General features: G+C 45.7%; 1 protein-coding gene across 1 annotated transcript; it reads right to left on the reverse strand.

Annotated features, from left to right (window-relative positions):
• Nucleotides 1-1,044: 1,044 nt before the first annotated feature.
• On the reverse strand, nt 1,045-25,530 carry GCKR (glucokinase regulator). The gene is given in 23 exon segments (XM_029938561.1): nt 1,045-1,182; nt 1,185-1,217; nt 1,692-1,837; nt 4,330-4,466; nt 15,546-15,631; nt 15,726-15,823; nt 16,017-16,113; nt 16,490-16,566; nt 16,931-17,028; nt 17,246-17,344; nt 17,992-18,110; nt 19,359-19,435; nt 19,438-19,457; nt 21,940-22,046; nt 23,017-23,048; nt 23,051-23,075; nt 23,262-23,325; nt 23,669-23,692; nt 23,694-23,740; nt 24,077-24,145; nt 24,773-24,841; nt 25,028-25,174; nt 25,465-25,530. Coding segments are annotated over 23 exon segments (1,875 nt in total).
• Nucleotides 25,531-25,665: the final 135 nt, after the last annotated feature.

Below are 25,665 nucleotides of genomic sequence, written 5' to 3' on the forward strand. Positions count from 1 at the left end.
CCCCGCATCAGGCTCTGTGCTGACAGGGCAGAGGCTGCTTGGGATTCTCTCTCTCTTCCTCTCTCTCTGCTCCTCCCCTGCTTGTGTGCTTGTTCTCTCTCTCTCTCTTTCAAAATAAATAAATAAACTTTAAAAAAAAAAAACCACCCCAAATCTGGCTCTTTAGGAGTTACCCTACTGCCTGAAAGTTCCAGTGAGTTTCGGGGGTTTTACTTGGGTCCTTCTCAGGCACAAGGGGGAGCCAGCCGTCTACTATCAGAGCCACAGGCACTAAAGAACTGGTATGGGTTGGAGATGAGCAAGGGTGCCTTTGATTTGTCAAAACAGGTGACAGCTGAGGTGTAAAATGGCCAGACCGGGGTTTCCAGTGTCTGTTTCCTCCTGTCACCAAAGGCTGTCCGGCACCCCCTGGTTCCTTACTAACTTGGACGGGGGATGCAACTCTCACTTCAGGGTCTAATGTGCGGATGTAGCTTTCCTTCTAGTGACAAAGATCCTGTCATGCCTAACAGGGATGCTTCTCCTGAGTGGCCTATGTTGGGGACACAACTTCTTCCCTTTTCCTCTGCAATTACCCAAATTCCCACCTCTCCCTGTTTGTGTGGTTCTATGAGGGAGCAGAATGTATGTGCGTGTGCGTGCACACATGCGCCTACATGTTGGAGGGGGGATATAGAGATGCTGGAGTAAGGTCTGGATTAAGAGGCCAAGGAAGTGGGTTTGGGGGGCAGGCGAGAAGTAAAGAAACAAATCTGCTGTTGGGACCAACCCATGCCACTCTTCTTGTCCCACCTCTAATTTATTAACTCTGATCTACTGCGTTTGGAAGATTAACTTTCCAAAACAAGACATTTAGTTTTATTTCTGAAATCAGAACATGCCAGTCAAAGTGGGGACCCCTGGATCAAGAGCAGGAACTACCCCAAAGTAGAGAGACTTTCTCCCCCCGCTGCGGGTGGCCCTTGGGATTGGGCCTCTCCTCCCACCACAAGGGCTGCCAGCTCAGCAAGCCTCCACGGGCCTCACACGCCCAGAAACCCCAGTTCACTGCAGGGCCGGCTCTAGGGTTTCCGGAGCGTCTGCACTGCGCTTCCGGCCTGGCCCAGAGAGGGCACTCCTGACAGCCTCACACACAGAGCGGGCTGCAGCCAGTTGCACCTGTGCCTCAGGGATGGCGCACCGGGGGCTAGGAGGCTCAGCACGGCTAGGGGGATCGCCTGTGGGGAAGAGGCAGGGAGAACTTAAGCCCGAGAACGGGAGGCTACCTGAGGAAGAACCCTGGAGGAGCCAGAGGATTTGGTGTGGGAGTCGGAAGCCACTAGGTCGGATGCAAGAATAGAAGAGCGTTATCAAGACCAGGGATTGTATTGAGTCGGGTTAAGAACAGAAAGAGGCCTTCACCTGGACCCAGAAAACTCCTATTCATCCTTTTATTTTAGACCAGTTTAAAGGCCTCCTCCTCCTGCCTGCCTCCCCTCCTACACAGAACTGAAGCCCCCGTGTCTGCCTCTCTATAGCACCTTTTCCACACCTGTGTGACTGCCCGTCAGTCCCGTCTCCCCCAGAAACAGGGAGCTCCTTGGCGGAATGTCATGAGCTTTGCAAACCCAGTACCAAGCAAGGTTCCCGAAGGACACTGAAAGGACTCAACAAGTGTTTGCTGAATGACTGACTAGCTGCCGGCAGGATACCTGTTCCTTCTCGTGTGCAACCTGCACGTGGAAGGAGATGGGAGTGGCCCGAGTATCATCCGACAGTGGCTGAGGAAAGTGGATGACCTGGAGGAGGGTTTCGACGCATCGAGCCTGGGGCTGTCCAGAGAACCGCTGTAGAGAAGTAGTAAGGTCAGTGTTGGGCTAGAAGTCAGGAGAGCGGAAAATGGACTCGAGGAGAAAGAAGTGGGAGAAGGGAAGGTGGGCGCCTGGGAGCTGAAGACTGGTTGTAGAGGCTGTCGAGGATTGATCCCTATAGGCAATCCCAAACTCAGAATCCCCAGGTATGAAGAAAAATGGTTGGTAGGCTTTGATGGGCTGGTTAAACTGAAGGATTCATGGCAAATCGGGCACATTTTCAGCCATGTGCCACTAACCCTACAGGTTGGTCACTTAAAGCTGAACTCACTCCTCGTTTCCTCCTTAACCCCAGCCACCTTTCACATCGCTGCCAAGACTGCTCATCTGCAGATGCGGCCCCTATTTCGTCACACCCTCCACTCAGGTGGCTCAGCACTGCCCAACAGAAACACAGTAAAACCTTGGTTTGCGAGCATAATTTGTTCTGGAAACATGCTTATAATCCAAAGCACTCGTGTTTCGAAGCAAATTTCAAGAACCATTGGCTGAATTGTGATCATGTGACATTCGGCGTCACACACGACTCATATTGCAAGACATCCCTTGTTTATCAAGTTAAAATTTATAAGAAACGTTTGCTCATCTTGCAGAACACTCACAGAATAAGTTACTTGCAGTCCACGATCACGTGAGGGGAGCCTGGGTGGCTCAATCGCGTGTGACTCTTGATTTCTGCTCAGGTCATGATTTCACAGTTTAGGAGTTCAAGCCCCACATTAGGATCTGCACTGACAGCACAGAACCTGTTTGGGACTGACTTTCTCTTTCTCTCTCCCCCTCCCTCCCTGCTTGTGCTCTCTCTCTCTCTCTCTCTCTCAAAATAAACATTAAAAAACATATATATAATGTGAGCCACATACAGGATTTAAAGTTTTCTAGTACGGCATTGAAAAAGAAATAGGTGGGAAAAAATATTATGTCAACATGTAACCAATATTAGAAATTATTAGTAGGGTATAATATTTTTGTATTTATATTTTTGAAATCCAGTGTCTATTTTTAAAAAATTACAGTGCTTCCGGTTTTAAACAAAACTTAAAGTTCAGTTCCTCGGACACACTAGCCACATTTCAAGTGCTCAACAGCCACATTTGGGTGGTGGCTGCCATTCTGGAGGCCCAGGTCCAGCTATATTTGGCACGTCTGAATTTTGGTCTGGCTTTCAATCTTCCACAGTCTTCCCTCTGTTGTCTCCCCATAATCCCTCACTGTGTAAAATGGTTCTCTACTGTAGTCACACCTGTGTGCCCATATATCATGCTTGGTCCCCTTCAGGGCCTTGGTTAATGTTCTTTCAAATAAGAATACCCTTCTGTCTGTTGCCTATCTGAGCCATGCCCACTAGGCCTACCTTAAATATCACCTCTGCCATCAAACCTGTTTTGCTCTAGTGCATTTGGACCCTACCTTTTTTTACGTTCTCTTGGACTTCAGTAAGAGTCATGCAGTTCGATGCTTCATTGTTCTCTACTGATGTTGTCTCTCCTCCATCAGATGGACCACTCTGGGACAGCAAGCACTGGATCATATATATCTCTGGTTCCCCCTGTCCGCCCCAACCCCAGGAACTGGAAGAGCATAAGGTACCTTTTTTTCCTGGTTGGTTGTTTCTACTCATTTGAGAAAGTTGTTTTAGGAACCGGGTGGGTGCTCACTATATGCTCACTGATTGATTCCCTTTATATAGCATTGTCAGATTTAGCAAATAAAAATACAGGACACCCAGTTAAATAAGAATTTCAGATGAATAATGAAAAAAATAGTAGAGGTATGCTCAAATATTTCATGAGACATACTAAAAAAAAAAAAAAGAATCCTTAGGGTGCCTGGGTGCCTCAGTCAGTTGAGTACCTGATTCTTGATTTTGGCTCAGGTCATGATCTCTCAGTTCATGGGATTGAATCCCACATTGGGCTCTGTGCTGCTTGAGATCCTCTCTCTCTCTCTGCCTCTCTCCGCTCCGCCCCTGCTATTGTGCTCTCACTCACGTTCTCTCTCCTTCTCAAAATAAATAAATTTATGTATTAAATAAATAAACAAAAAAACCAAAATCCTCTATTTATCTGAAATTCAAATTGAACTGGTGTCCTGTAGTTTTCTTTGCTAAAGCCACAAGCTTCCTTTCAGGGCCGTCTGTTGTGCTGTCTGCTCAGCAGCTATTCCTCCTCCTTCCGGCACCAGCACCTTGACCTTCCTCTGGGGAACTTCAGTTACACGCGCCAGTCGTTTGTCTTATTTAGCTTAAACTTAGATTTCTGTCACATACTTGTAACTGGAAGAATCTTGCCTAACGGTTATGCTCTCACAGCCACGCACCCAAACACGCACATACACTCCCTAGAGGGGAAGATGAGCCCGAAGGAAGGGGGCGGCACAGGACAAAAGTCCCACAGCCCCACACACGTCCGTCCTCCGTCCGTGTCTCTGTGGCGGCCTAGGCACGAAGCCAGGCCCCAGCCAGCCCTGGCCCAGCAGGCCAGCGCCCGCCAGAAGAGCTTGGAGTTGCGAATGCAGAGGTCCAGCGTGTGGTTCTGGAGGATCTTCCCAAGAAGCACATGGGCCCCCGTGCTCACAGTGTTCAGCACCCACTTGGTGCTCAATTCGTGCTGGAACATCTACATAGGGCAGACACACAGGGAAATCGAAAAGCAGAGGCTGGGAGAGTGGGAGGGTGAGCAAGGGCTCTATTATCAGACAGGAATCTAGGGATCAAAAGACAGGGAACAAAATACAGACGTCATTTGTTTGACCAGCCCCGAATTGAAATGTTAGGACAGCGGTTGTAAACCAGGACTGCCCCCGCAAACCAGGTAGTGTCACACATTTGCAGTTTGGACCCCTACTAGTCAGGTATCTTCTCTGAGTCTTTCCACAGAAGGGTTTTGCTCGAACCAGAACTTTCCTTTTGCTCCCCAGGGACCCGACAGCAGGGGAAGAAAGTCCTGGGATTCAGTCCTCTAAACCAAAGGCTCCTTGAGAGCAGGGATGGTGTCTTATTCTGCTCCAGAGCCCTAGTCTTTTTGATAATGGCTGTTATGTGGTTTCTGATCAATATACATTTGCTGAAAATTAATTCAATTCAGTCCTTATCACAACCCAACGAAATAGGATTTTCTATCCCCATTTCTACATAGGTGAAAACGACAGGTCAGAAGTACAGTAACGTGAATGAGCTCATATGATCGTGAGATGCAGAAGAATCAGGACTTAACCACAGGTCTGATTCTATGATGAGGGCGTTTCCTACTTGGCCACAATCATCCCCTGGGTGAATAAGACAGCGTATGCGAAAGCGCGTTCAAAACGAAAACATTGTACAAACATGTACAGTACTGTGAGCAGAAACCCCACCTGTCCGTACCCTTCATATCTTCCACTTATAACATCTATGACTGCACTTTGCATCTATTACTGTAACAGGAGTCCAGAAGAGGAATTGAAAAGACTCATTACTGTCCTCAAAAGGCTGGGCAACAAGCTACTGCTACTTTCTACCTCCTTATTCTGGCATTCTAGAAATAGAAGGCCACACACAGCCCTGGCAGAGAAGGTATATTGAAAATACTTTGGGTATCTGGGTTGCTCAGCCGGTTGAGAGTCTGACTCTTGATTTGGCTTCAGGTTGTGATCTCATGCTTCGTGAGACTGAGCCCTGCATCTCAGACTCTGTGCTGATAACACAGAAACTGCTTGAGATTCCCTCTCTCTCTCTCTCTCTCTCTCTCTCTCTCTCTCTCTCTCTCGCTCCCCGCCCCATCCCTACCCCACTTACTCATGCTCTCTCTCTCTCTCTCTCTCAAAAGAAAATACTTAAGTGATTGGCAAGAACATGAGTACTGTACAAAAACATTTGCAATTAATGTGGTTGCAGCTAGAGCGTGTTATGCTAAGCAAAATAAGTCAGAGAAAGAAAAATACCATGTGATTTCACCCATTTGTGGAATTTAAGAAACAAAACCAACAAGTAAAGGGGGGGAAAAAAGAGAAAGATAGGAAAACCAAGAAAAGACTCTGAAATAAAGAGAACAAATTAATGGTAACCAGAGGGAAGGGAGAAGGGGTTATGGGCAAAATAGGTGATGGGGATTAAGGAGTGTACTTGGGATGAGCACTGGGTGATGTGTGGAAGTGCTGAGTCATGATATTGTACACCTGAAACTAACATTACACTGTATGTTAACTAATGGTAATTTAAATAAAAACTGGGGGGGAAAAGACATTGTGGCTCATTTGGAAAAAAAAGAGAGAGAAAACAACAATCTGACCAATTGGGGCACCTGAGTGGCTCAGTCAGTTAAGCATCCAACTTCAGCTCAGGTCATGATCTCACAGTTATGAGTTCAAGTCCTGCATCGGGCTCTCTGCTGACAGCTCAGAACCTGGGGCCTGCTTCAGATTCTGTCTCTCTCTGTGTCTGTCTGTCTGTCTCTCTCTCTCTCTCTGTCCCTCCCCAGCTCACACTCTGTCTCTCTCCCAAAAATAAATAAGCATTAAAAAGAAAAAAGAAAAGAAATGTGACCAATCAAAATGAAACTAGCTAGTAGAAAGTACACAGACTGCCCTGTGGGAAAGAGAATGATCAAATTTGGGTTTTATTTTTTTATTAATTTTTTTACAGTTTATTTATTTTTGAGAGAGAGTGTGTGTGAGTGGCATAGGGACAGAGAAAGAGGGGAGAGAGAATCCCAAGCAGGCTCTGCACTGTCAGCACAGAGCCTGATGCGGGGCTCAAACTCATGAACCATGAGACCATGCATGACCTGAGCCAAAACCAAGAAGAGTTGGGATGCTTAACTGACTGAGCCACCCAGATGCCCCCAAATTTGGGTTATTTCATTTATGTCACCAATCATTATATAACCATTTATACCATTAACTACCATTAACATAAAAATATTTTAAAGTGTACATAATTTGATTCTAGACACATTTGTTTTATTTTAAAGTTTTATTTATTTAAGTAACCTCTACACTCAATGTGGGGCTCAAACTCTTGACCCCAAGATCATGAGTCACACACTCTTCTGACTGAGCCAGCCAGGAGCCCCTAGAGACATTTATTTTAAAGTTTATATGGCAGGGTGCCTGCGTGGCTCAGTTGGTTAAGCATCCAGCTTCGGCTCAGGTCATGATCTCATGGTTCATGGGTTCGAGCCCCACGTCGGGCTCTGTGCTGACAGCTAGCTCAGAGCCTGGAGCCTGCTTCGGATTCTGTGTCTCCCTCTCTCTCTCTCTCTGACCCTCCCCTGCTCACGCTGTCTCTCAAAAAAATTGTTTTTAATAATAAAAAAAATAAATTTTCTATGAAAAAAAGGCAGCAACTGTACCTAGGAAAATCCTTTAAGAGTAATGAAGGAAGCACTAACCTATCAGATAAACCTACCATAAAGTCTCTATGTTTAAATAGTACGGCAACAGCACATCATAAGACAGACCAATAGAACAAAACAGAAAGTCGAGGGGCGCCTGGATGGCTCAATTGGTTAAGTGTCCAACTTTGGCTCAGGTCATAATCTTGCAGTTCGTGAGTCTGAGCCCCACACTGAACTCTGTGCTGACGGTTCAGAGCCTGGAGCCTGCTTTGGATTCTGTGTCTTCCTCTCTCTGCCCCTCCCCCGCTGGTGCTGTGTGTGTGTGTGTGTGTGTGTGTGTGTGTGTGTGTGTGTGTCTCAAAAACAAATAATAAAACATTTTTTAAAAATTAAAAAAGAGCGGTGCCTGGGTGGCTCAGTTGGTTAAGCGTCCGGCTTCAGCTGAGGTCATGATCTCATGGTTCTTGGGTTCAAGCCCCGCATCGGGCTCTGTGCTGACAGCTAGCTTGGAGCCTGGAGCCTGCTTCAGATTCTGTGTCTCCCTCTCTCTCTGACCCACCCCTGCTCGTGCTCTCTCTCTCTCTCTCTGTCTTTCAAAAATAAATAAAAAACAAAAAAAATTTTTAATTAAAAAAGAGAAAGTCCAGAAATAAACCAGCACACATGGGAACTAAGCATCTGATAGAGATAGCATCTCAAATCACTCAGGAAAAGATGAACTTAAAAAATATATTGAGACAATTGGATAATTATATTTAGAAAAATATAAAAATGAGTTTAGGGGCACCTGGGTGACTCTGTCACTTGAGCATCTGACTTCAGCTCAGGTTATGTCTCGTGGTTCACGAGTTCAAGCCCCACGTCAGGCTCTGTACTGACAGCTGGAGCCTGTCAGTGTGTCTCCCTCTGTGTCTCCCTCTCTCTCTGCCCTTCCCCTGCTCGTGCTCTGTCTCTCTAACTCTCTCAAGAATAATAAACATTAAAAAATTTTTTTAAACCGACTTTATACCTCACCTCATACACAAGAATAAACTAAAGAAACAAAGAAAAAAGAAACCAGTTTTACTAAGATAAACATGTGCCAGAAGAAAACATAGATGGAGTCCCTTTACAACCTGGGGATCGTGGGAAGTTTTCTGTGTCTCAAGGTCCAGATTGAACAGAAGATGGAGAAATAAGTTCTATCCCAGAAAAATTAAAACAAAGACCTTTACATGTTTAAAACTCAAAAGAAATATTTATAATATATGTCAGGAAGAAAGAACTAATGCCTCTAATTCAGAAGGAACTAAAAATCAAGGGTTCATATAGACCCCGATACCCTTAGAAAGTGAGTATATTCCGTCGTTCACCTGACCACAGAGTTCACAAAGGAAAAGGTTTACTGAAAGGCCCGTAAGCACGTGAAAAGATGCTCAACTAAACACATGGTAAGTTTAAAGGGCTATATTTTATAACGCATAATAAACAAAACAAATGAAAACAACACAGAAATAGAATGTCTCTTCTATCAGATTGGCAAAACCAGGCTTTTCAAGAGGCTCTAGGGAAGCAGGCGTCCTCACGTCCTGCTGGTACAAGATGCAAAACGATACAACCCCTGTGAAAAGAAATTTTGCAATATCTCACAAAATTACGTATTTATCCTTTGACGCAGCTCACATTCTTTTAAGAACTTACCCCAAAGGTACACTTCTAACATTACAAAAAATACATGCGTATTCGTTGCATCATTATTGGTAATAGCAAAACACTGGAAACAACCAAATATCCTGTGTGAGAGTCTGCCCAAATAACTCTTGCCCATGTACAAAAAGAATACATGCAGTCGCAGCCCCTTGTATAAGAAAGCAGGACGAAGTACACGCATGCTAGGTTTTTTTTTCCCAAAAGAAACACAAGAAGGTTAAGTCAGCAACTAATAAAACTGGTTACCTGCAAGAATGAGTGGACCGAGGAGGAAGGAGAGTGAAGGGGGCAGGACATCCCCTTTTCACATGGTTTGACTGTATACACGTTAGGTGCACGTATGCAAAAGATTAACGGAAGTCAAGACCAAAAACCTCTAAAATTGAAAACAAATACAAAGAAAGGAAATGAAACTATAACATAGTGATAACACAGTCACAGAAACAGAGGAAAAAATGTAATCCAAGTGACTCTTGAATACTTTATATATTTTCAGTGGGATCTGGCCTAAAGACAAACAGAACGGCAAAGAAATCTTGACCATTTCTCGGTAAGTTTGTTGATGACCGTGGTATTAGGATCGCACTTTCAAAACTGGGATTTATTGTAGGATGAATATGTTGATGATGTTGGAAATCAACATTCCCACTAAGGGAAAACAAGAAGGAGAAGAAGACCACATGTGTGTTCTTCTATGTGTATGTATATGTACATCTGTGAAAAGAACATATACAGTCAACCCGTGAACAACAAGGGTTTGAACTGCACAGTTCTACTTCTATGCAGATTTTTTTCTTTAAATAAAGTGTGGTGCTGGAAATGTAGTTTCCATATGATTTTCTTAACATTTTCTTTTCTCTAGCTTATATTATTACAAGAATACAGTTATATACATTATTTTATTATACAACATCTATTATTACATATAACATATACAATGTTATATATAACATAATCTAATATATTAATAATAATTTATAATACATAACATAAAATATGTGTTAATTGACTGTTTACATTATCAGTAAGGCTTCTGGTTAACAGTAGGCTATTAGGGGAACCTGGGTGTCTCAGTCAGTTAAGTGTCCGACTTCAGCTCAGGTCATGATCTTACGGTTCATGGGTTCAAGTCCCATGTCAGGCTCTGTGCTGACAGCTAGCTCAGAGCCTGGAGCCTGTCTTCGGATTCTGTGTCTCCCTCTCTTTCTGATCCTCCCCTGCTCACACTGTCTCTCTCTCTCAAAAATAAAAATAAAACATTGAATTTTTTTTTAATTAAAAAACAAAACAGTAGGCTATTAGTTAAAAGTTTCCAGGGGCACCTGGGTGGCCTTGTGTGCTGACAGCTCAGAGCCTAGAGCCTGCTTCAAATTCTGTGTCTCCTTCTCTCTCTCTGCCCCTCCCCCACTCACTCGCTCTCTGCCTCTCTGTCTCTCAAAATAAAATTAAAACATTGAAAAAAAAGTTTCTGGGGAGTCAAAGTTATATGGAGAGTTTCAACTGCATGGGGTGTCAGTGTCCCTAACCCACACATTGTTCAAGGGTCAACTGTATTTCCTTGTTCTTTCTACTGGAAGGGCCGAGAAGCAAAGTCACCAGTAGTAGTGAGCATACCTAGCACCTGGTTTCTAAGTACAGCTGTACCCACTTCTCCGCAGGCTAAGTTGCAGGCCCCCAGTGGATGCTTGACACCATGAATAGTACCGAACCACACACATACTACACACGTTTCTTCCTATATGTACATACCTATGATAAAATTTAGTTTATACATTAGGCACAGTAACAGATTAACAATAACTAATAATAAAATAGCACAATTATAATATGCTGTAATAAAAGTTATGTGAATGTAGTCTCCCTCTCAAGATATCTTACTGAATTATACTCACCCTTCCCCTTCTTGTGACGATGTGAGATGATGAAATGCCTATATGACGAGATGGAGGGAAGGGATGACACAAGCATTTTGACGTAACATTAGGCTACTACTGACCTCCTGGCAATCCGTCAGGGGGATCATCTGCTTCTGAACTCTAGCTGATTAAAGGAACCTGCAGAAAGCAAAACCGTGCAGAGGGGGGCACTGCTGTACTGATTCCCACAACAACCACCAGGGCTCCTTGAAAATACTGATTCCAGCCAGGGCTGGAACCAAGGAAAGTACAAGATGAACCCGGGACATTTCTGTACTCCTACGTAGATGGCTGGGTACACGATGGTACACACTCACACACATAAATAATAATTAAGAGATTTAGAAACTGTAGTGATTTCCAAGATACCTTGTTAAGCAAAAACGCAAGGCATCAAAGACTACAATATGCTACACTTTGCATAAGAGAAAAGGTAATTTGTTTTTCCAAAAAGAAACACAGATGGGGTGCTGGGCAGCTCAATCGGTCATGATGTCCTGTTTGTGAGTTAGAGCCTGCCTCTGGCTCTGTGCTAACATCTCAGAGCCTGGAACCTGCTTCCCCTTCGCTCTCTGCCCCTCCCCGCTCACACTCTGTCTCTCCCTGTCTCTCAAAAATAAGTAAACAAAAAACCATTTTTTTAAGAAAAGAAACACAGCAAAGAGTGTTCCAACATGAATGTGGATATTCCACAAGGACACGGGGGCCAGCTTGAATAAACTCTCATTTTGAGCATTCAAATTAGTAGCAGGAATAGATTCAAACACATTTAACAAAAAATTAAGAGTCCATACCAAGTCTAATCAAATACAGATGGGTGGGAAGAGAAGAGAAAGATTTTCTTTGCAGAAGAATGTCAACTAGTAAATGTAGAAAGGGTAGAAATAGAAAATCACCATTTTAAAACCACCATAGTAAGAAATTGATTCAACTAAAAATCATCAGCGCGTGCTAAAACCGTTGGGTGAAAGATTGCTAAGGAACAGGAAACAAAGAAATCAGATACTACCTTGAGTAAGTGATCAAACATAGCATCACCAGTAAATGGACTAATGTGATCCGCTGATAACGGATACCCTCATCTATGGAGTACTCCTGCCAAAAAAAACTCCACCTGAATATAATGAAGAAACTATCAGGCAAATCCAAGGTGAAGCACTTTCTAAAACCAAATTGGTCCAGACTTCTATACTATCAATGTCATAAGGGGCATAAAAAGCAGCAAAAGAATTCACCTAAATTAAAGGAAACTAAAGAGACCTGACAACTAAATGCAATGCTTTATCTTTGATTGAATCCTAGGCTTGGAAATAAAAATAAAACAGGGATAATTGGGGAAATTTTAATACGTTCTGCATGTCAGATAATAGTATTCGCTGTCATTCTTCCGGAGTGGGATAATTATATTGCAGTTATGTATGCAAATGTCCTTGTTCTTAGGGGACACAGTATGTCAACTGTCATCATTTCTCCAAGTATCTTTCAAATAATTCAGAGGAAAAGAGGGCTGAGACAGATGTGGTAAATGTTAAAGTTTGGTTAATCTAGGGAAAAGTGTATGGGTGTTCACTGTTCTGTTTTTGCAGTTTTTTTCTGTAGGGTGGAAATTTTTCAAAAATGTGGGAGGAAAAAAATGTGTGGGAGTTTACATCAAAAATATTTCAGCAGCTAAAGATTCACTAATGGAAAGCTCCTTATTTCAAACAATTGCTATACACTTAGAAAGATACAAACTGGAATCAAGCAGAAGACAGAAGCCATAGACACACACTCAAAAGACTGATAGCTGTGATTATCTAAAAATGTAAACCATCTCTACATCAAAAACATAGAAATAAAAATAGTAATAAACTGAGGAAATACAGAACAGGAAAAAATGACTGTTGTCCTTGGTATATACACTCCCTCTTATAATTAGTAAGAAAGATAGGGGCGCCTGGGTGGCTCAGTCAGTTAAGCGTCAAACTTCAGCTCAGGTCATAATCTCAAGGTCCATGAGTTTGAGCCCCATGTCAGGCTCTGTGCTGACAGCTCAGAGCCTGGAGCCTGCTTCAGATTCTGTGTCTCCCTCTCTTTCTGCCCCTCACTCCCCCATTCTCTGTCTCAGTCTCTCTCTCAAAAATTACCCCCTCCCAAAAAAAAAGAAAGAAAGATAAATAAACACTTCTAAAAGAATGGGTGAATATTTCCAAAAAGGTATAAACAAGTAATTCAAAAAAGAAAAAAATCCAGTGGCCAATATATATATATATATATTTTTTTTTTTTTTTTTTTGAGAGACAGAGGCAGAGAGCAAGCAGGGAAGGACAGAGAGAGAGAGAGAGAGAGAAAGAGTTCCAAGCAGGATCCCTACTGGTAGTGCAGAGCCTGACACAGGACTAGAACCTAGAACCAGGAGATCATGACCCCAGCCCAAATCAAGAGTCTGAAGCTAAACTGATTAAGTCACCCAGGCGCCCCTTTATCTTTAAAGTAACCAATTTCCATAGCCATCAAAGGAATGTGAATTAAAACAATGGAGTGCTTTTTGTTTTGTTTTGCTTTGTTTGCTTTGCTGAGGAGTGAAGATTAAAAAGAACAATGCTACCCAGTATTGGAAGGGTTTGGGGGGAACAAGCAATTTTATTCTTTGTTTATAAACCTTTTAGGTCACTTTGACAGCCTGTATCCAAAAGCCTTGGGGTGCCTGGGTGGCTCAGTTGGTGAAGCATCTGACCTTGAGGTCCTAGAGCTGGAGCCCCGTGGAGCCCCGCGGAGCACCGAGAAAGCCCACGCCAAGCCCGGTGCCAAGCCCCAGGGGGCGGGCTCCGTGAGGACAGCTCAGAGCCTGGCACCTGCTTCAGATTCTGTGTCTCCCTCTCTCTCTGCATCTCCCCTGCTCATGCTCTCCCTTCCTTTCACTCTCTTTCTCTCTCTTTTTTTCCTCTCTCAGAAAAAAAAAATGTTTTTTAATTTTAACAAAATTTAAAAGGCTTAAAATTGTTTATACCTTTTGACCCAGGAATCCCACTTTTGAGGCTCACCCCAGGGCCGATCTTCACAAAATAGTCAAGTCCATGTGGAAGGGCGTTCAGCACAGTTTTGATTAAAGCCATGACACTGAAACGATCTACAATGTCTAACAATGGAGGGACGAGTGAACAAATTATGGTCCATCCACACAGTGGGACACTACATCAATATTAAAAATGATGATGGGGGTATAATTGTGTAGAAAGGTGTTCAGAATTTTCAAAGAAGAGAAGCAGGTTAAAAACAGCATGTCAAATATGGTCCTATTTTTGTATAAATATACCTACATTTGCATTTTTAAAAGTCTAGAGGGACATTCTCCATAATTTGTGTGAGTGGTTTTCTGGAAGAAGGCTATTATGGATACTTTCTTCCTTCTTTCAATTTCTGTATTCTCTAAACTTTTTACAATAAAAATATTGCTATTATAATTACAATTTTCTTTAAAAACACAGATCTTTTTCAAAAGATCGCAGGTTAACACCCCCTACTCCATCCCCTGTCTCTGGAATAGTACCTGGCATGTGATAGGTGTATAAAAAATATTTGTTGAATGAATAATAAAAGAATCTGGCTCAACTCATGGATATGGTTGAAATTTATATTGTACAGCGAAATCAACCACAGATTTAGAGTCACGAGGCCAGGGTTCCAGTCCTGACTCCTGCTTTAGCTGTGTGGCCATGATTACAATCCCTTAATCTCTTAGTTTTAGCTTCCTTATCTGAGACCTGGGGGATATTAAAGATATATCCCTTAGGAGATTGTTATGAGAACTGATATTACAAATGAAATAATATTATAAATGAAAGTGCAGAGGCCTACAGGTGTATTAGGTCTGATGACTGTACAATAAACTTGTAAGGGTGGAGAGGTTTATCACATAAAGGAGGAGCCTAGACAATGCAGGTTTAGTCAGAGAAGACTTCTTAGAAGATGTGAGATCTCCTGGAGACAATGAATGTGGAAGGTATGCCAAAAAGTGAAGATGTGACAAATGAACAGCACTTGGAAGGGAAGATACATGTTGGAAGGAGCAAGGATCTCCTGGCTCAGAGGGAGAGGGTCTTCTGCTGAGTTCTGAGTACAGGTAAGGCAACATGCCAGCTCTTGTCTGCTCAGGTCAGGAAGCTTTCTGGAGGAGGTGATCTGAATAATGGATGAGACCACAGCTCCCTAGGGCAACCCTTCAGGGCCCTCGTTGGGCCCTGTGGATGGTGAACAGGTGTTGAGTGAGAAAACTGAGGACCAGAGATGTAAAACTGCTTTGTTTCTTGGGCCCCAAAGCACAGCTGAACTGACACCCAGATGTCCTGAGGTCCACTCCAAACTCTAAACTGCAAAGTGCACCCGGGGTGATTATTATTTCTGTAATTATCATCAGTGTGTGTGCTGGATTCTAATTTTATTGGTAAACAGGAGCCATATCAGTGTAATATTGTCTGCAGTGAATTCAGCATAGTCAACTTGCAAGCCTACGCCATAAGGACTTTTGTATAGTGAGGATGACTGCAGTATTGACAATGAACCTGTAACAAAGCACCAATGAGTATCTGTCAGGTGATTGGTGGTCTGGCCTCTTTTGCATTTTCTTTTTTGCATATTTCTGGAGAGAATTGAGCCACTGCTTTGGAAATTCTAACTAGTGACCTGGTAGCACAAGAACTTGGCCAGCTGGCTTTGTGGAAGTCCAACAAAGCTTTCTACCCTCCAGCCTTGAGTTTGAATCCCTCCTCCTCTGAGTTCTTTATGGCAGATAATACTTTCTCATAAAGTTCCCTTCGTATTTGAAGAAAAGCAGTGGCCAGGTGATACTGATGATGGAGGGGAAGAGTTTCTTCAGAGGGGTCTGGAGAGAGAGAGAGAGAGGAACAGAAGAGTCATCTCCAGGAAGGCCTTGCTGGAACTGCCACCCAGCAGTGGACCCTCTGCTGGACCCTCACCGGCAGGGACAGCCCCACAGTGCTATGTGCCAAGGCCTGGATGTTGGCAGTCTTCTCTTTCACCTGCTCCACCAGCGTCTGCACCTCTGGGAGGTTGTCTAGAAGGAGAGGGCACCGGAGTTGAAAGGCTGGCTGTTCAGCTGTTGTTCCTGTTCCCCCGGGGTCCAGTCAGGACACAGACCCTTCCCTCCCTCGGAGCAGGTACCTTAAGACCCAGAAAAACGACCCTTCCTCTTGAGTCTCTCCACTGCCTCCATCTGCTCACCCCACCACTCCCTTCTTCCCTCTCACCATCCAGGGTAAAAATGAAGACTACAGTGTCAATTTCCATGAGGGATGGCAAGATGGAAGTCAGGAAGTCCTCCTGGGAGAAGGAGAACTGGGGACCCTGGGCAGAAGAAGACAAGAAGTCCTCCCATGAAAACCTCAGCACATTGGCTTGGAGACTGCAGAGAGCCTCAGAGGACCTCTAATACAGCATTTTTATATACAGATGAAAGCACTAAGGTCCAAAGAGGTAGTATTTTGTCCAAGATGACGTAGCAAGTTGAGGGGAGAGCATGGGACTAGAGCCAGCTTTGGAGGGTGAATCCAGAGCCTTCCGCCCTCCCTGTGCTTCCCCCAAAGACTCCCGGCCTCGAACCCATATCCTCTTCTATGGACCACCCTACTGTACTCCCTGGCCTGTCCTCACCGACCCTTACCTCCCACTCCCTGCTCACCAGTCACCTTCACAACCGCCCCCACATCCATCATCTTCCCACCTGGTTGAGGAGCTCAGCCTTCTGGTTAAACATGTCACTGTGATCACCAATGAGAAAGCCACAGACATCTTGCAAATCTGGATGGAAAGTTTAAGAACAGGGAGAGAGGAGTAATGGGCTTTATGGTAAAGAAAGGTTCTAGGCTTGCGGGGGGAGGGGGAGCGGATATTAATGGGGCTTGGAAGAAAGTGGCAAGTGGGAGGTAGGGTGAGGTGTAATGCGCATGCGAGGCCACAGCTAAGCAGGGCTGGGAGTTGAGGGACCAAGGCCGGAGTAGGGGTTCAAAGGAAAGAGCATTTGACTGAAATTCATATTCAGATAGAAAAGAATGGACATTGAATGAGGGAGCCTCATGGGCTGGGAGTAGGAAAGTGTTTTGATAGCAGACTAATTGGTTTGCATGAGGAGGAATCAGGAAGAAAGTCTGAACTGGGGTCCCACCAGCACCAAAGGTGTGGATGCACTCCACTCCATCCATGATGGCGATGATGCTAAGGGTCTGCCAACCAACCAGGTACACTCGACCTTTTTTCTGCAGGCTGAGAATGGGCCAGAGAGATCACAGTAAGGAAGGAAGGAAAAAAAAAAAGCCAGGGATCAGAGAAAGATACATATGTCAGAGCACAGGAGTAAACCAACAGAAAGCCTGCCAAGACCCTTCATCATGCAGATCTGCTACCCCCACCATGTGAACATGTGTTCTGAGGACATTCCCCCTCCAGGCCCCTTCCCCCCTCCAAACACATTTCCACACACCTGGTGCTGGCCTGCTTCATCAGGGCGGCGATCTTCCGGCTTTGGCTATGGGTCACCTGATGAGCCCGCTCAGATGTCCGCAGGATTTCCAGAAGGTGTCTGGGAGAAAGGCTAGAGGTTCCCAGGGTGGGCCCAGTGCCCTCTCAGAAAGCATGAGTGCCCACCCCCGACCAGGTGAAGGCACAATTCCCTTAAAACTAAGTTCTGCTGGCCCCTAATGGAGGTGCAGCAAGTAAACCCAGAGAGCATTCCAGAAGGGCAGGAAAAGCTTCAGTGAGCAGAAAACAAAGAGCAGACAGAGGGACAAGGACATGAAGAGAGCAGTGGGAAGAGGATAGGATCAGAATTGGTGAGGAGGCAGGTGGGTGGGGCCAGAAACCCTGGTGAGGGAAGCAAGCCCCAGTAGAATGAGCTCTTCCTGCCTGACCTGGACCATTCCTAAGTCACAGACTCTTTGAAGCTAGGTTAGTTTTGAATGTCCCAGATAGGCTCAGGGATTAAGTGTCCCAGGTGGGCTCAGGGATTAGTAGGCCCCGAGGAATCCAGGGTCCATTGGAAACAAGACTCTGTGACTGTGCGGTGGGAACAGTGGCACCCCCAGGCCAGCTCTTTTCCCACCAGAAGAGCGGTGGCGCCTCAGTCTTGCTGCCACTACCTGGTCTCTGAGTCCAGACTTGCCACCCCCCAGCCTGTACTGTCCCACTCCCTGCCTGACTCTGATCTTTCTCCGGTCCGGTCTCCCCTACCTCTGAGAGGCTGCAATGCCCCGGTCCACAGTCTTGGGCGCTGCCAGTAACAGGGTTTCCAACAGGATCTTGGTAACACTTCCACCTTTCATTCGGGATGAGCCACTGAGGCCCTCGGGCTGAGGAAGGGATGACACCCAGGAGGAATTGGGGGGGGCGGGGGGAGAAGGATCCTGGAACTCACTAGGTAGTGATCACTGGGCACACTGTCTGGTTAGTGACTCCCGGGCATGCACTTTGGTTAGTGGCCCTTGGGCATGGGGTCTAAGTAGCGACTCCTGGGCATGCAGTCTGGTTAGCAGCCACTGGGCACGCATTCGGCAGCACTGCTGGTGCCCAGTATCTATAAGGAGTGCTGGGTCCAGGGCTTAACTGAGAGAAGAAGAGAGAGGGTAAGGGCCACCTCTCGTCCTTTCTATGGTACATTCGGGACTCTGAGGAGGAAGCCCCAGGGAGCAGACGTCCTGCTAGCTGGAGATAAGCGTTTATCAGTGAGGGTTTTTTTTTTCTCCAAGAACTTTCTCCCCACCCAACCCCCATTTTTTAAATAGCAATTTGTCAGTCCAAATACCACATCTGTTCTTGGGACAGATCAATGAAGCAGCCTTTGTAATGGTCCAGGTATGTCACAGGACCCACCAAACATAAAGAGATCATTGCAAAAAGCAGGACAAAGGCCTGTCTGAGAAAAGGAGGTTAAAAGTAAACAACTGCAAACAGGAGGAGAGCGGAGTGCCTGGGAGATGAAAGATCTGGCACTCACATGTGATGTGGGGGTCCTGCCTTCCTGTCTCACAAAAGGAAGAGCCAGGAGAATGCCCAGCTGTGCCCATCACAGCAGAGAGGGGCAGCGCCGATTCAGACAAGGCTCCTGCCGAGTCAAAGTGAGTATAGACATGCCGGTGCCACCCAGCCTTGAGGCAGAGAAAAAAGCACAGGAGCACAGGAGGCTTGGAAGACCCGCCAGTTTTGGAGAAGATTAGAAAGCAGAGGAATGAAATGGAGTCCCATTTTTTTTTTAAATACCATCTTTGAAATTAAAACACAGAAGAATCAGAAAGCAATGCGCCATTCCCTGCAACGCGTTCTACTCATAGATGCAAAAGAGGTTCTTCCAACAGGAAACTGCCCTAGACGGTGTAGGTGTTTGGTGGAGACTGATTGAAGAGACAGGGTCAGGATGGAAACACATCTTAAGGTGAACAAGGAAAGGGGAAAGTAGGATTTGCTTTACAACATTAGTTGACACGCAATGCCAGGAATTCAGACCAGATGTAATGACCTAAAACTGGAGGCATTTGGGAAGTGGCAAGCATTCGCTAGGTGGAGGGCGGGGGGGGGGGGGGGGGGGGGGGGGGGGATCCTACCCCAATTGCAGGATTGAGCACAAAAGCTTCCTGTTTCTCTTGTAGTCTCTGCATCCGTTCTGCTATTTGTTGGAATTCCAGTCTTCAATGGGGTCATTTCTGGGGCCCACAGAGAGACAGAGGTGGGGAGGCTGTGTGTCAGGATTCAGGACCACACTGGGGTTGGGGTCCAAGGACAACCACCTCCTAGAGAGGTCTGCTTTAAAGCTCTTAGGGGCACTTGTGTCCCTGAACCCCAAGGGCAAGGGCTGGTAAAACATGTAGCAATTTCATCCCAGAGCAAAGCCAACTCTCAAATTTAAAGCTTCCGCCTGAAACCAGAACTTTCATGTATCCTGGTCCTTGCACGTGTCCCACTGCCATGGCCATGGTGCCCATATTTCTGTAGGCCCCTGGGGGAGTCCCTATCATAAGAATGTCAAAATTGCCACCTTATTTTCAGTCTTAGGGTCCATCAGAAGCCCTTCCCATTCCCAGAAATAAATTCTGGAAATCTCCCCAAATAGCGAACCCCTCACTACGTGAGGGACAAGACAACAGTTCCCACCGAAGGAACCAAATTGCAGGGTATGAAGCCCTGCACCTAACAGTTGGCAAACATTCCTTGAATAAACGAATCCTGAACAAAACAATGTGCTAATGGGCCAAGAGAGTGGCAACCTTGCTGCCTGCATAGGTGCGGCCACAGCGTCCTGAAGAAGGGAGTTCCTTGATCTCTGCTCCTCAGCTCTGCTGGGGGTAGCTAGCGAATCACTCACTGCGGCAGGAGCTCAGAGTTACCTCCGAGGCCTCCCTGACCTTCCCTTATCATCCCATCCCTGCAAAAGTTCTACCCCTTCTTGAACAAGTTTTCCATGTTTTCATTAGTATTTCTTCGAGGGCAAACGGTTTCACATCTTACATACCCATTACGTATCCTTTGTCCTCAAACTACTTCTGAAACTCCTCTTCCAGAGAGAGGAGACAGTGTTCACTGTGTGGTGTAAAACTGAGGTTCCCAAACTTGGCTGGAACTCCCCAAACACCTGGGGAGTTTTGTTTGTTTGGTTTGTTTTGTTAACTATCCATTTCTGGGTACCACACCCACCCGAGAATCGGCTTCAGGAGTCTTGGAGAGGAGCCCAAAAAGCTGTATTTTTAAAATGCATTCCAGACGACTCTGAAGATCAGCCAAGTTTGGGAGCCACTGATTTAAGGAACAACTGGAAGATCTCCACGCCTACATTGTTTAAAATCCTTCATTTCACTTAGTCACAGTGCCTGAAATTAGCATCCACTGCCGCAGATACATTTTTGGTGAAGGAGAGTCCTCCATTAAAAAGACCAGGGTTAAAAGTATCTCAGGTTCATTTATATGTTCATACGAATTACACTACGAGCCTGGAATCTGGGAGTTGAGGAAAGGGCCTCAGAAAGAACCCAGCTATCCCTCCCTCCAAGACCCCCGCTGAATGTGCAAAGCTGCTTTTGAGGAATCAACAAGCCTTCTCCGGAAGCCTTCAGCTTCATCAGACGGTCCACTCCACAGGCTAATTTAGCAGAATTCCCCAAACCTGCCTGTGTGCCGCAATCTGCAGGGATGTTTTCAAAAAACAGATACTTCAGGGCTTCACCCCAAACCGACAACATCCAAGCTCTCCTCTCACACAAAGGGCTAAGAATCCACTTTCTTATTGCTTGAACATCCCTGCAGCAGCGCATTCCCAGAACCACACCTGAGCACTATTGGGTTCCTATACTGGTCTTCTCTGAGATCAAAGCGACCATTTACCTAAAGAATAAGAGGGAGGTAATTTGGGGCACAGAGGTCGCAGGAAAGGGGAACCAGATGAAGGATTTGAGTCGCCAGAGGGGACCCAAGGGGTGCCTAGAATGATAAAAGAGAATGGGTGCTAAAATAAGGGAGCTGGGCAAACGGGAGTCAGCACCCATTGCTCCTTTGAAAAAACACTTGAAAGAAAGTACAGATTTCTGTGATTCACATTTTCCTGACCCTATTCTATCTTCTGGCCCTTGCTTTCCTTGTCTCTTCACTCCCTGGGTTTTTTTTTTTTTTTGCTTTTTTAATGTTTTTATTTATTTTTGAGAGAGAGACAGTGTGAACAGGGGAGGGTCAGAGAGAGGAGTTACAGGATCTGAAGACAGGCTCCAGGCTCTGAGCTAGCTGTCAGCACAGAGCCCGATGCAGGGCACGAACCCACGAACCCACGAACCCACGAACCCACGAACCCACGAACCGTGAGATCATGACCTGAGCCAAAGTCTGACGCTTAACCGACTGAGCCACCCAGGCGTCCCTTCACTCCCTGTTTTGAATGTATACTTTCTTGTATTTTATGTGGCCTTTTGTAAGCTGCTTTTAATCCTTTCTGAAACAAGAGAATAAATCAACCAACTGTCCAAAAAAACAAAAAAACAAAAAACAAAAAACTCATAAGCTTAGGGACAGTCTAGATTTACTTTAATATTCTGAGATGTGATGAATAAGACCATATCCGCTGTGCCCTCTCCCTTGTGGATTTTGACAGGTTTCCTCTCTGCCTCCCCCCTGGGGGTCTGGCCAGTCACCACCTCTCATTACAGAAGGCTCACCTTGGCCATGCTCACGGGGTTGAAGCCAACCAGGATCGGCAAGAAGATGGTACAGTTACCCATGCAGTAGTCCATCCGGCCTGCCACAAAGGGAGCCTGACAGTAGGGAGAGGGAAAAAGCATGACGAGAGGGGTCACTCTAGTGTTGCCCAGGGCCCCTGTGCATCAGAATCCGCCAGAACACTTGTGAGACATGCATATTCCCAGCCTAATTAGGACCTACTGGACCCACATTTGGAGGGAAAGCCCAGGGCCTGTATTTTTAAACACGATCCCCCAAGGATGTCCTCTGCACGGTAAAGTCTGAAAACCACTCAACTAAATCGTATGCTCCTTAAGGTCAGTGTCCTGCCCGCCTCATGTGCCTCCTTCCACATCTAGCATTGCTGGGCTCATTTCTGTTTAGTGAATTGCTAGAATCAGAGAGCTGCAGTTGTGAGGGGAAATGTGGGTCATTCTAGTCCAGTGCTTCTCAAACAGACTACCTGGGAATCTCATTAAAATGCAGAGTCAGACTCGGTAGGTCTGGGTTGGGGCCTGGGATTCTGCATCTCTAGCAAATCCCAGGAGATACTGACGCTGCTGTGCAAAGACCATACTTAAGTAGAAAGGGATTGTCCAGGGGTCAGCTTTTTCTGTAAAGAGCGAGAGAGTAAGTATCTTAGGGTTTGTGGGCCCTATGATCTCTGTGCAATACTCAACCCTACCATTGTAGGGTGAAGTGACCATCGGTATTATGTAAACACAAATGGCTGTGTTTCAATAAAACTTTATTTACAAAAACAAGCAGTGGCAGGACTGACCTGTCAGTGTAGTTTGCTGACCCTGGGACTAGTCTGTCTAGCTTGGTTATTGGATGGATTGATACACAGGTATTCTGAAATAGGATCCTTTCCCCACTGTCCCACGTTCATACAACTGGATCTTAATTAGTGAGAGTAAAATCAAAATTCCTTTCGTAAAATCTTTCTGTGTTCTAGCACCCACTTCACTGATTTATTTTCCATGGTATTCTGTTCCCGCTTCCTCTCTCCCCCTTGGATGCATCCACCCAGCCTGTCTTCACACTCATGGAGAGTCCCACGGAAATGCCAATGCAATCACTCTCTTCTCCCCAGCACACACCTAGGAGAGGAGGATGGGGGAAGTGGTGCCACTAGGAGGATTCCAGGATGCAAATCTATCATGTGGGGACGTCAGGGTCAGGACTAGGGCCGGGGTGGGGGGATGGCCTTTGGCTGGAGAGGGGCTTTTGTGTCATCATGAGAAGGAACAGAGGTTTCTGGTTGACTCTGAGTGGAAGACACAGACCTTCAGTTCTTCAATCCCATGCAGAGCACTATCTTCTGTCCCCTCCCTAGATGCCACCACAGACCTAAAAGGACAGAGTCAAGGTCAGTGGCACTGGTTTGGAAGCAGAAGCCTATGGCGTAGGCAGGCTGCTTTGAGAGCAGGGAATGCAGGGAAAGCTACCATTGACCGAACACATACTATTTGCTAGGCCCCATAATAGATACTCTATAGGGCCGGAAAACTCAAACACCTACAAGGGCAGGTCATATAATGTAAGTATGTGAAGGCAATAAGTGTAAGGCAATAAGAAATGATAGGGGGACCAAAGCAAACTGGATACAATCTCCATCTAAAAGCCTTAAAATTAAATTTCTAAAAAACACTATCCAGGCCAAATAAAATATTCATAGACTAATTCGGCTCACCCCTCACCTCCTGCAATGAGGTATGTACATAGGTTTCTGTCCTAAACCTTTCATCAGCTGGTTAAAGGAGACCTATTGGAGAAAAGGACATGAAGTAAAGGAGCAACTATCTTGGATTTTCAATACCTAGAGGGTAGAGACTGTATAAGGATTCTCTCAGGCCAATGCTTAAACCAGTACTGCCTGGAGCCTGGCACTTAAAATGCCACTTACAGTTGATTGATTGGGGGTGCATGGGCTATAGAGATAGAAGATAAGGGGCTCCCCATGGGGTGAGAGCTAGCTTTTGGAAAAAAGGGAGCCAGGGCTAGCGGGGTCCACCTAGGAGCTTAGCTATGATGAGCTTTGTGGTCCTGAGGGCCACCCCAAGAAGGCAGAGGGAGGAAAATCAGGGCCCAGGACACTCACCGACATGAGGAATGCCATCCTGCCAGAGGTGCCCCCTCCACTCAGCACCACCAGGCCACCCTTGGGCTCCTGAGAAAGGAAAAATGCCCATGTTGCCACGGCCTAGCTCAGGTTGAAGGAAGCGTATTCTTTTCTTTGTCAGTTGCAGAACAAGAATTAGGGAGACTTCTTAAGCCTCTTATGACAAAAGTGAACAGAACATAGGCAGTATGGTGTGGCAGAAAAAATCCTGGGTTTGAGAAAGAAACTTCAGTCTGTCTCCTAACTCTGGTTTAGCTACTTAAGCAAACCCCTGCTTATTCCAGAAAGGACCGAGAGCAGGTTTGTCACCAACCAATCAATCAATAAAGCAGTGCTACCCAGCAATTATTAGCTGGATATATTTGGGCAAGCTACTGTGATTATTCGTTGTTTTCCTATCTGAAAAAAAAAAAAAGGAAACAATCACACCAATGTCAGAGGTTTTTGCAAAGGTAATGAGTGTGAAAGTATGTGGTTAATTATAGTATTATAATTAGTATAAAGTATTATGCAGATAATAGTTATTATAATTACTATTGATTAATAAGATGACAATAAAGATCCCAGAGGGAGGACTGGGAGGAAGGAGAACTGAGCAAAATGAGAAGTGGAGGCCAAAAAAAGAGAAAGGTGGAGGGAACAGAAGGTGGAGAGGAGCAGATGGAGAGTCAGTACCTTCAGCACTTCCTGAATTTTCCCAGCCACTTGTACCATGGTGATCAGAACTGATTCACTATACAGTTGCTACAGGGAACACAGAAGAATCAGAAGCCAAGAAAAAGACAGTGGATTGGGGTGGGGGGAATGGATGCTGGGGTGGAGGGGCTGTCCGGGTTTCCAATATTAAGGACTGTGGTTTGGGAGAGTAGAGGTTAAGTGCGGGTGGGGTTGGCATCGCTACTTTCAGTCCAGGGGATGGGTCTGGGTCACCTGGTACGTGGACATGACCTGCCCCTCCTCCTGGAAGATCTCAGCATCACATTGCCCCAGCAATCAAACAATTTGCTCAGCATCGGCTTTGTCCAGGTCCTGGGTCAGTGGGTTTGACTTCTCTGTGTCTGCCTCATACCCAGACATCTAGAGGGAAGCGGGCACAAGGATACAGGCAGGAAGCCGAAGCCTTGTTCATGCATGCTGGCCCGGAGATGGGAGCGGCACCAGGCACAGTATTTGGACACCCACACACACACACAGCACCCAAGGATTTAGCCTGCACTTGGTACTCTGGGTCTATAAGGGGAAGAAGATCAAGGAAGGAAGATGGGAAGGAGGAGGGGAAGAGCAGAAAACAAGGGCGGAGGAAAGTCCAGATAAGAAATGATCCTAGGAATCAATGCAGAAGACCAACATGGAGAAGGGGGTCTCACCTCCCACTTGCCAGGCTCTGGGGTCTCAATCACATGTTGAAACTGTTTTGTGCCTGGCACGGTCATACACCGTGGACACCCTGCCGTGCCTGCTCTTCAGCCACACAAACTCTTCTGTTACACTAACTCTGCTTCCAGCTGGCAGGGCCTTATCTGAGCCACAGTGATGATTAACTCAAGCACCCTGGCCTCTCTGAGTAC

This window comes from Suricata suricatta, chromosome 4 (assembly GCF_006229205.1).
Source record: "Suricata suricatta isolate VVHF042 chromosome 4, meerkat_22Aug2017_6uvM2_HiC, whole genome shotgun sequence".
Taxonomy (NCBI): Eukaryota; Metazoa; Chordata; class Mammalia; order Carnivora; family Herpestidae; genus Suricata; species Suricata suricatta.